A 12500-nucleotide genomic window follows, 5' to 3' on the forward strand; every position below is an offset into this window, starting at 1 on the left:
ACCAAACCTTTTGCCTCCAATTTGAAAATCTATTTTAAGTCACTTTCCTGTGCTGCTTGAGCTGTAGAGAATATACAGTGATTGTTTCAATGCCGTCCCTGATGCAAATTATTGGGGAAAAGATTGGGTCAAATCTTAGAGAGTGCTTTACACAAGTTGTCAAAGAATTCCCTTTGTCTATCACTGACAGGGTCCCGACATGCAAAACCAAACCCATCAACCAGATAAGAATGTAGCAAAGCCTCTCTACACCGGCAGAATGAAACGTGACACCAAACACCAGCCCACAGGAGTGCAAGAGAAAGAAATGTGAATTCTGCTAAATACACAAAAGTGCACAAAAGCTTTACTACCTGAGCCTATCATCATCATCATCAAGTTATAGAAGCACATAGAGAAGTTCCACATGAACGCTTTGGCAGAAGGACACGCATGCACCGTACAAACACACGTGCACCGTACAAACACACGTGCACCGTACAAACACACCATGCACCGTACAAACACACGTGCACCGTACAAACACACCATGCACCGTACAAACACACGTGCACCGTACAAACACACGTGCACGTACAAACACACGTGCACCGTACAAACACACCATGCACCGTACAAACACACGTGCACCGTACAAACACACGTGCACCGTACAAAACACACCATGCACCGCACAAACACACGTGCACCGTACAAACACATGTGCACCGTACAAACACACCATGCACCGCACAAACACACGTGCACCGTACAAACACACCATGCACCGTACAAACACACGTGCATCCGTACAAACACACGTGCACCGTACAAACACACGTGCACCGTACAAACACACCATGCACCGTACAAAACACACGTGCACCGTACAAACACACGGTGCACCGTACAAACACACCATGCACCGTACAAACACACGGTGCACCGTACAAACACACGTGCACCGTACAAACACACGTGCACCGTACAAACACACCATGCCACCGTACAAACACACGTGCACCGTACAAACACACGTGCACCGTACAAACACACCATGCACCGTACAAACACACCATGCACCGTACAAAACACACCATGCACCGTACAAACACACGTGCACCGTACAAACACACGTGCACCGTACAAAACACACCATGCCGGTTCCTGGCTATATGTTTACCACCTCGCTGTGCTCACTTCATATCACAGCCGGGCAAATTAACATAGACTGAAATTAACTTTCGATCTCCTGGGTCGACGATATGTCATGTCATTTTATTTCACTTACTCTGAAGCATTTTATATGACCGAACTATACTGTAATATCTGGGCCACTTATTTGTCAAACGCTTGATCCTGAAGTTGTTGAAACGGTCCAACTTCTTAAAATTTCAATGGAGTCCGTCTGCTGTCGTGATGAATCGGATGTGTGAAAATAACCGATTTTACGTTCTAATTAGATTTTGAGATGTTGGACCATTTCAACAACTTTGGGGTACGCGTTTGACAAATAGGTGCCCCGGAGTATATGTTTTAGATCATATATAAAATGCTTCTGAGTAAGTAGAATGAAATGACATGACATACCGAGATTGAAGGTTTATTTCAGTCTATATTAATTTGCCCGGCTGTGATATGAAGCGAGCACAGCGTAGCACAGTATATATACAGCAGGGAACCAGCAACAACACACACAACATGCTTTTTTAGCCCTTCATTGTCAACAGGAAACTCGGCTTCTAATTCTGAACATAAAATAAACCAACATGACCGCGTGGCCACACCATGCAAGCTAATCTCACAATCATTTTAAAAACATGCCTGTGGCCTCCTCCAGTTTGTCTTCGTGAAACTATTAGACATTTTGGGGATTTTGTACTTTGTTTGAAAAAAGGTTGTCAGAAACGATAGTGAAATCAAATGGCACATAAAACATGACAGGGGTACAAGGTACAGGACACAGATAGAAAAAGAGAGAAAGGGAGAGAGAGAGTGAAAGCGAGAGAGAAAGAGAGTGAAAGAGAGATAGAAAGAGAGAGCGAAAGAGAGACAGAGATAGAAAGAGTGAAAGAGAGAGAGAGAAAAAGAGTGAAAGGGAGAGAGAGAGAAATAGAAAGAAATAGAAAGAGAGTGAAAGAGAGAGAGAGGGTCATCAGAAAGAGAGAGGGGGGGGAGAGGATAGAAGATGGGGAGGGGAGAGAGAGAAACCTTGTAAACAATATAACTGCACTACTCGCATCATTTACAAGCGTAGATGAGTGAGAGAGCTGAGGCTTCCTGTCTAAGGCTTCCTGTTTAAAGGGGCAGGGAGGAGGCTGAGTTTCCTGCCGACAGACCCATACACGTATCACCACCGTGGGGGGGAGAGTACCTGGTCCACCTCGACCTCTGTGAGCAAACGTGTGGTGATGTCACACACACACTCCGCTCTACGCCTGCTGCTCTGATAGAGCTACGCACACACACACACACACACAGAGACACACAAAGACATTTAGATAAACGGACAGAGACATGGTTAACATTGAGAGTAAAAAAAGCAAGTATATTGGTTATTTTTATTTGTCACATTGACCACAGGGACGGGTGTTAGACTGACACGGCTGGTACACAACACATTCAAATGGAGAAATCCTTGCAATACAATGAAAGAGTGACAGACAAACGGACAGACAGGCAGGCAGACAAATACTTGCAACTAGCAGACAGACAGGCAGGCAGACAGTCAAGTGAACCGTTAACCGTCTGTAGTGTGGTAGTGAAAGGGTTAACCATTTGTCGTGTCTTGCAGTGCAAGGGTTAACCTTCTGTATTGTCGCATTGGAAGGGTTAACCCGTTGGTAGTGTGGTGGTGAAAGGGTTAATATGTGGCAGAAGGATAGGACAGGGACAGGTGGTCTGACCTTGCTGTTCTGGATGAGTCTGAGGATGTGTTCGAAGCAGTTGTTGTTCAGGAAGATGGCCTGAAGGACCGGCCTGTCGGAACACTGCAGGATCTCTGGTACAGCGGCTGGAGGCGACAACAGCGACCATGACTCACCGTGATGGAGACGCACACCTCTCTGTTGTATGATGGTTGTGTGATGGTTGTGTGATGGTTGTATGATGGTTGTATGATGGTTGTGTGATGGTTGTGTGATGGTTGTGTGATGGTTGTATGATGGTTGTATGATGGTTGTGTGATGGTTGTATGATGGTTGTCATGTGATGGTTATGTAGTGGTTGTATGATGGTTGTATGATTGTTGTATGATGGTTGTATGATGGTTGTGTGATGGTTATGTGATGGTTATGTGATGGTTGTATGATGGTTAAGTGATGTGATGGTTATGTAGTGGTTGTATGATGGTTGTATGATGGTTGTATGATGGTTGTATGATGGTAATGTGATGTGAGGGTTATGTAGCGGTTGTATGATGGTTGTGTGATGGTTGTATGATGGTTGTGTGATGGTTATGTGATGGTTGTGTGATGGTTGTGTGATGGTTGTGTGATGGTTGTGTGATGGTTGTGTGATGGTTGTATGATGGTTGTGTGATGGTTGTGTGATGGTTGTGTGATGGTTGTGTGATGGTTGTGTGATGGTTATGTGATGGTTGTGTGATGGTTATGTGATGGTTGTGTGATGGTTGTGTGATGGTTGTGTGATGGTTATGTGATGGTTGTGTGATGGTTGTGTGATGGTTGTGTGATGGTTATGTGATGGTTGTGTGATGGTTATGTGATGGTTGTGTGATGGTTGTGTGATGGTTGTGTGATGGTTATGTGATGGTTGTGTGATGGTTATGTGATGGTTGTGTGATGGTTATGTGATGGTTATGTGATGGTTATGTGATGGTTGTGTGATGGTTGTGTGATGGTTGTGTGATGGTTATGGGATGGTTGTGTGATGGTTGTGTGATGGTTGTGTGATGGTTGTGTGATGGTTGTATGATGGTTGTGTGATGGTTGTGTGATGGTTATGCGATGCTTGTGTGATGATGATTATTTAAAAAAAAAATTGTGTGATGGTTATCTGCACGGTGTGTGACTTGCATAGTGTCATGCATCCGTTTTGCACCCTCAATATTTGTGTCCTGTGTTGTTGTTTTTTTTTCTATGTGGACATCAATAAATAATGAATATGTGAGGGTCAGGGTCAGGTGGGCCTCTTACTTAGCATGTGGCTCTGGAGGGTGACCAGGCTGTCCTCCCAGCTCTGCCTGTCTTCCAGCTCAGTGCCAGGAGGACGGCTCCAGTTGAGGAGCTGGAAGTAACCTTCCAGGATGGTCCTGATGTCCACCTGCCGCTCTGCAGGGCTGCTGGAGTGGAGGATGTGGATCATTGCAGTCAGGCACTGCAGGGTCAGCCGCGGCAGCCCGGGGTCCTTCGGTTCGGGAGAGGTCCGGCTGCACCATGCTCGCAACACAGAGAACAGGTCCTCCACGGAGTGTGGGGTGATGGAGAGAAGGCCATTGCTCTGAAACGCATCGAGACACAGAGAGACGTTTTCATTTCCATTCGCTGTGATTTAGGTGGCTGAATGACACAGACGATGATAACGGATAAAGAAATGGACCTTTCTTCCACTAAGGACGGCTCCTTGAAGATGGACCAGCCTCAGTGTGAGGGGCTCCGGGATGCACTCACTGTCCTGGAGGCTTTCTGTGGTGGACACAGAGCAGGCGGAGTCAGGCAATGAGGCAAAGATATGGAAAGCAAAATTATCACGCACCACAAAGCGGAAAGCAGTGTTAGGCTGGAGAGATCTCCAAACATGCAGACATAATGGATCCAGTATTGCAAAATAGCATGGTAATGGCAGGGGACGCAAACAGGCTGGACAAGCTGGTCAGGAAGGCCAGTAGCGTGATTGGGGTGGAGCTGGACTCCCTAGCGAGGGTGGCGGAGAGGAGGAGCCTTGCTAAGCTCCAGGCCATCAGGGAAAACCCCTCCCACCCACTATACACAGACTTGGCTGACAGGACGAGCATGTTCAGTGCTAGGCTGTAGCACTGAACGGCACAGGAAGTCCTTCATTCCTTTTTCTCACTGATATAACGGAGATAAACATACCTTGTTTGCCACACATTTGATTATTAAATGACGATTCATCTCTAAGATTAACACATCAAATATTACTTACTGCTGCCCAAAGGTAAAATCAGTACTCCACTAGGTTGAACACTTGTACTTTGACACCAGAGACTGAACAAAAAGCATGTTGTTTTTTCTGTTTTCTGTTGTTGTATCTTTTGTTGTTTTTTTGTTTTTGTTTTTTTGTAACAGGATTAGAGGGTATCTAACAAACAATTATGATTTACTTTTTTTTTTTTTTTTTTTTGTATTGCATTTAAAAAGAAAAAAGGAAAGAAAAAATGGAAATTGTATTCTATACATGTATACATCATGGTTTCTTCCTTTCCTAAAAATGTCTATACAAACCCGGGGGGCTGGGAGGGGGGTTAAGAAGCGACCTGGGCTGTCTTGCAGCCACAGGACCGCCAGATAAGAGGAAGAGACTGTCACAACTGCCAGCAGGCAGGCTACACAGTTGACTATACTGACGGACAATACTGAAAACTATATATACTGGCACTATGTCAGAGGCCAAGCCCATTGTATGTGGGGTCCCACAAGGAAGCGTGCTAGGACCGCTCCTTTTTTTACTGTACATAAATGACATGTCAGCAGCATGCTCATGTAACTTGTTTTTATTTGCAGACGACTCAGCCCTGCTAGTCTCACACAAGGATCAGAACACACTAGAACAGATGCAGAACTTGCAGGGGTCAGCAGTTGGCTTTCGGACAACAGGCTTTCTCTTCACCTAGGTAAGACAGAGGCAGTACTATTGGGCTCCAAGCCCAAGCTCAGGAAAGCACAGGAGTTTAACATCCAATTAGGAGCTGTAACCTTAAAACAGCACAAAAAAAAGGGAAGTATCTAGGCTGTATGATAGATGGGAGCCTAGATGGGGAGGCTATGGCCTCCCAAATACTAGGCAAAGTCAACGCCCGCACCAGGTACCTAGCTAGGAAAGCCAACCTCCTTGGCAGAGATAGCCTCAGGCTACTAGCAAATAGCCTAGTACTCTGCCACTTTGACTATGGTAGCGTGTCTTGGTTCGAGGGCCTGACAGTGATCATAAAAAAGAAGCTTCAGGTTTCCCAAAATAAGCTGGCAAGGGTGGTAATGGGTCTAGTTGGCCCTCGCACCCACATAGGGAGGAGTCACTTTCAGGAGCTAAACTGGCTTCCTGTGGAGGCCAGAGTTACCCAGCTCAGACTGAACATATATATAATATATATATTATATTATAAACCAAAGGTCCCCTAGATACCTCCAGAACTACTTCACCCCGGTCAACGAATCCCACAACCACAGAACTAGAGCAAGCATAGCAAACCTGAAGCCTGCTTCTTTCCGATCCAAACTGGGCCAGTGCTCCCTTACTTTATCTGGAGCCCAGGATTGGAACAAGCTGCCTATCCCCATCAAGCAGAGCTTGAGCCTCCACAGCTTCAAGAGAAGCGTCAGGAAGTGGCTCATGGACAGAATAGAGGAATAGCCCCCTATAGTTTGAATGGGTTTCCAATCAGTTTTTTAGTTATTGTGGGGTATACAATTTTAGCTATAGGTTAGTCTTCTAATGTTTTTAATGTATGTGTTTTGTGTTATTGTCGTGTTTTTGTTGTGGCCTAACAGCCCTGGGACCATGACGGAAATAAGGGTTTTACTCTTTCTCATGTTATCCTTTGGATCATTGTTGTGTGTTTTTAATCCATCAATAAAATAAAATAAAATAAAATCAAAAGACACTTTTTTATGCCACTGTGGGAATTTGTATGAACTGCTGATGTGAATGTCTCTTTCCTCTGAACTTGTTTTTCCTTTAAAAACCCTTATGTGGTGTTAGGGTCTCCAGCGACCCGTTTCAAGGTTATAATAACTACCATGTAGTTGATTTTATTAGAACAAGGCTTTATGATATCCTCCACAACACATATATAAGCACAGCAAAACTATGTTTCACCATTTAGAAAATTCTGAAGGTATCTGCAGAAAAAAAAGGTACGACTGTGGTCTTAGGGTCATTCTTCACACGCACGCACACACACACACACACACACTCACACACACACACACACACACACACACACACACGCACACACACACAACCTCACGTGAACCCCTTTCAGTCTGAACAATTAGGTGTCTCCACTTCCCACCTCTTTCCCGCGCTTATGTGCCCATCCCCCCACGTGAACCACACTTTCCGATACAAAATGTATCATATCTTCTCACAGACCCCCTATATTTCAGAGCCGAGGGCTTTTTCACACACACACACACACACACACACACACACACACACACACACACACACACACACACACACACACACACACACACACACACACACACACACACACACACACACACACACACACACACACACACACACACACACACACACACACACACACACACACACACACACACACACACACACACACACACACACACACACACACACACACACACACAGTAGCCATGAAGGTGCTGGAACGCATAGTCCTGTCAGTTCTAAAAACACTCACATCCCCCCTGATGGACCCCCTACAATTTGCCTATCGCTCTACTGACGATGCAGTCAACCTGGCACTGCACTACACCCCCCAGGATCTGGAGACCAAAAACAGCTATGCACGGATACTTTTCATTGACTTCAGCAGTGCCTTCAACACCATCGACCCCCTCATACTGTTTCAAACCCTGACCAACATGAACATTGCCCCCTCCCTCTGTTTCTGGCTGCTGGACACACTGAAGGGCCGCAAACAAGTAGTCCGCTGCAACAACCTCACCTCTCTCCCTCTGACCACCAACATCGGAGTACCACAGGGGTGTGTTCTTTCCCCGTGGCTTTTTTCCCTCTATACCAACAACCTCCGATCAGCATCCCCCTCAGTCAAGACGCTGAAATACGCGGACGACACCACCATCTTAGGGCTGATCTCCAACAACAAGGAGGATGACTACCGGCTGGAGGTGGAGCGGACACTAACGTGGTGCAGAGAACACAACCTCATACTCAATGAAAGCAAGACCGTTGAACTCATCATTGACTTTAGGAAAACCACACCCACTAAAACACCCATGCTCATCAACAATCAACCCATTTCAGCCACAGACACATTCAAATACTTAGGAACATACATCAGCAATAAACTAAACTGGGATCATCACACCACTCATCTACTCAAAACAGCCAATCAAAGACTATTTCATCTGAGACAACTCAAGAAATATAAGGTTAGGAAGAACTTAATGATACAATTCTACACAGCCATAATACAAAACATTATTTCACTATCCATCACTGTATGGTACGGCAACACACCCAAACACACACTACACAGACTAGACAGATCATTAAAAGGGCATCCAAAATCATCAACTGCAAACTCCCCACCCTGGACTCCATACACAAACATCACACCATCACACGCGCACACAAAATCATTAGTGACCCCCTGCACCCAGCTCATCACCTCTTCCAACACCTCCCCTCTGGTAGGAGGTTCAGGTCACTGGGTAGTGGCATGGTTACGTTCAATAACAGTTTCTTCCCCAAGGCCATACAACTCCTCCTAAATTTACCCCCTGCTGTTATGTTTCTTCTGGTCTAGGTTACATTGAACTGTCATCTATAGTTTTTCGTACTGTACTGTTTCTGTCATGTATTTGTTCTAGGTGGTGTTTTCTGTACTGTACTGTTCCATGTGTCTTTTTATGTTTTTGTGGTGTATTGTCGCAGCTACCACCTGCACCGTGCTTGAATTCCACCGGCCTGGCCGTGTGGCAATAAAAGGAACTTGAACTTGAACACACACACCCCTCCCGTCCATGGGAACTCTCATGGGAACTTTTTTGACCATCTTATGGGAGGGCATCAACGACAGTGCCCAGATTTTCTCGCAGAAATATCTATAAATACCTGAGTATTTGGGGCGGCTACGTGGCGTAGTGGGCAAGGCGCTCGCCACGAAATCTGGAGACGCTGGGCTCGGCTGTTCGAGCCCAGCGCTCCACATTTGCTTTCAGTTTAGCTGGTCGTCCGTACTAATACACATTGTCCGTATTAGGGGGTGGGAAACTGATGGGTGGGGATCGGGCGTTGTGGACAGCGACTCCTACAGGTCGGTTGGTGCGCCTGCGCAGTGGAATCAGGAAGTGTCGGGGGCAGCGTGAGCCTCCCACGCGTTACTCCTCGCCACTGAGAGATCGAGCTGCGCAGGTGAAAAGATGCGACTGCTGTTACCTCAAGTACCGGAGGGGACTTGTGCTATGTATGACTTAGTCCACATTGCAGCCGGCTTGTGGGAGGCAAGAAACAGCGTTCGTGACAGGGGAGGGTTGAATTGGATGATACGAAATTGGGATGGGAGAAAATATAGAAAATGGGAGAAAAAGTGGATAAAAAAAAAATACCTGAGTATTTATAGATATACCAATGTAACTATAATTAATATATATATATTTTTTTCATAAGTTATATTCTAATATTGTTCTATTATAGTCAGAAAACATTATTGTCTATGGGTTTCACATTTAGTATATTATGATTGAACAACCTCATTTTCATCTTAAAAATAAGGGACATGATGTGTCTCTGGGGCCATAAAATCAAATTACAATGGGATTATATGGTTATGAATGCATATAATGTTAGTTAGGATGTAGTATTAACTATATTGAGTGATACTCCTTTCTTTTTAGTGGTCAGGACTGAGTTAGACCCCGGGTCAACATTGACCCGCTAACAACGGTCAGTGGTGCCAATTCCTAACACAACATGAGGGTTAAAAAAAAGATAAAATAAAAAGTTGATCACAAAAAAAGGAAGTCCTTCATTTCGACAGCCATCAGACTTTACAATGCATCAATGTGCCTCACTGCATCACCGAGCACAGGGTGACAGGGTTACTTTTAAAACAACACTGTTCAATATTACACTTACTGTAGACTTCTGTATATGTTTACTGTATATTTTATTCTATTCTTAGGCAATTTGTTTAGTTATTCTTATTCGTGACTTTGTTCTGTCTAAATGTCTAAATGTTTAATGTGAGCGATTTGTAGTGTCAAATTTCCCTCTGGATGATTCAAGTATTTCTATTCTATTCTATTCTATTCTATAATACCCAACTGTTGTCTAATAGAACACCTTAAAGGGGACATGCATTGCTATCCCTAGCACTATTTGGGCAACTTTACACAATTCCTGTGAGTCTATGGAACACCTCTGTAAGGTTTTATTAAAAAAATTCATTGCTTTATATTTCTAATCAAGTACTCAAAAGCCCCATTTTTCTCACTTTGAATTTCAGGCTATGTTGGCCTGGCTCCGCCCATAAGCACTTTGCGTGACAGTCATCCACACAGTCTGTGAGTGGCAGAGAGAGAGAGAGAGAGAGAGAGAGAGAGAGAGAGAGAGAGAGAGAGAGAGAGAGAGAGAGAGAGAGAGAGAGAGAGAGAGAGAGAGAGAGAGAAAGAGAGAGAGAGAGAGAGAGAGAGAGAGAGAGAAAGAGAGAGAGAGAGAGAGAGAGAGAGAGAGAGAGAGAGAGAGAGAGAGAGAGAGAGAGAAAGAGAAACGGAGCACTGTGTAAACAAAGCTGCGTGTGTGAGATTAGCAGGTCCCCTTGTCTCTCTCTCTCCCTCTCCCGTTTGAGGAAGTCTTCCACTGTGCGCTATAGACGGGGCGTTAGTTATGCTCCCGAATCGAGAGAGAGAGAGATAGAGAGGGGGAGAGAGAGAGACAGACAGAGAGACAGACAGAGAGACGACAGCGCGACGCGCGTGTGTGTATGTGTGCTCTAAAGGGAGGTAGGGACCGCACTCAGAATATCGTTGTTTTTTATTTTCAAGTTGTTAAAGGGCACAAAACGTTTTCAGCCATCCGGCCTTCATCAAAAAAAACAACGATATTCCGAGTGCGGTCCCTACCTCCCTTTTTTGCATAATTAATGTTGGACTACGCACCTGTCTGAGCGCAGTGGTTACCCCCTTTTTCTACCATGTATGTGTGCTCTGTCACAAGGGTGTATCTGTTTCTCCCTCTCTCTCTCGCTCGCTCTCTGTCAAACCCTGTTTGATGAAGTGTCGGGTTCACTATGCGCGCTACAACCACAGAGCCAATAGGATCACTATCCATCCTCGCCTCGTTACGTCACAATGCGAGTCAAATCAGAATGACCTAATTAAATCGAGCAGGAAATGGTCTGAGCTGAATGAGAGCAATCCGCCAATATGGTATTTAGAGACAGACACATTTATACTAACTACTATTACTATAATACAATGCTAGACACTGAAAAAAGCCATTTATAATGCATGTCACCTTTAAGTCTTTCTGATTGGGCAGGTATTACTAACACCCAGCCAACCACAAACTGTTTCAGCTGTTGCCGTCCAGCTAATCAAGGCCCGGACCAGCAGACTCCGGAACAGTTTCCCCCCCAGGCATACAGACTCAATAACTAATAACATAACATAACAACATAACGGCTACTGCTACTGACTCGCTCCTGCAACGTCCCTGCTACTGACTTGCACAATACTGACTTGCACACACACCACAGGTTTGCACATACTACACTTGCACTGTAAATGCTGATCTTTTTTTGTTATTGTATGCTGCTAATTCTTTTATGTTTTTTTTTTATTTTTTATCTTGCACTGTTCTTATGGATTAATCTTTGTACTACTTTGAGTGGATGCTGCTAGGGCGAGGAACAAATAAACTAAATAATCCCACTCCTCTACACTGTAAAATAACCCCACTCCTCTACACTGTAAAATAACCCCACTCCTCTACACTGTAAAAGAATCCCACTCCTCTACACTGTAAAAGAATCCCACTCCTCTACACTGTAAAATAACCCCACTCCTCTACACTGTAAAATAACCCCACTCCTCTACACTGTAAAAGAATCCCACTCCTCTACACTGTAAAAGAATCCCACTCCTCTACACTGTAAAAGAATCCCACTCCTCTACACTGTAAAAGAATCCCACTCCTCTACACTGTAAAAGAATCCCACTCCTCTACACTGTAAAAGAATCCCACTCCTCTACACTGTAAAAGAATATGGACGTACAACATCATTTGAAACCTTCTCAATTAAGGCGTGGCAGTGTTGAGCATTACACTATAAATCTCCCTAATCCCTCAACACACCAAAACATATCCAGACAGACAGATCCCCCCCCCCCCCCCCCCCCTGGTTTATGGATTCGCACTCAGTAAACATTATGGGATACTATAAATAGACGTGTTAAGACTCTGATAATAAGATACCACCCAATTAAGTTTTCATCAAGACCAAACATATCCACAGGCCGGACCGGGCCCCTGGGACATCGTGTTACAGGATGAGGTATAATCACTGTGGCGGCTGGCCGGCGGCGTGCGTTCGCTTCCTCAATCACACAGTTTGGACGGAAAGCACCGTGGCGTTCATCATCCACACA

General features: G+C 44.9%; 1 protein-coding gene across 1 annotated transcript in view; it reads right to left on the reverse strand.

Moving 5' to 3' along the window:
- nbeal2 (neurobeachin-like 2) overlaps positions 1-12500 on the reverse strand; it is a 138460-nt gene that overhangs the window by 101603 nt on the left and 24357 nt on the right. Inside the window, 4 exon segments of the mRNA XM_084336699.1 lie at positions 2354-2434; positions 2886-2992; positions 4137-4440; positions 4540-4625. Coding sequence (XP_084192825.1) covers positions 2354-2434; positions 2886-2992; positions 4137-4440; positions 4540-4625 — 578 coding nt within the window.

Source organism: Notolepis coatsorum (genome assembly GCF_963971535.1).
Source record: "Notolepis coatsorum genome assembly, chromosome: 19".
NCBI lineage: Eukaryota > Metazoa > Chordata > Actinopteri > Aulopiformes > Paralepididae > Notolepis > Notolepis coatsorum.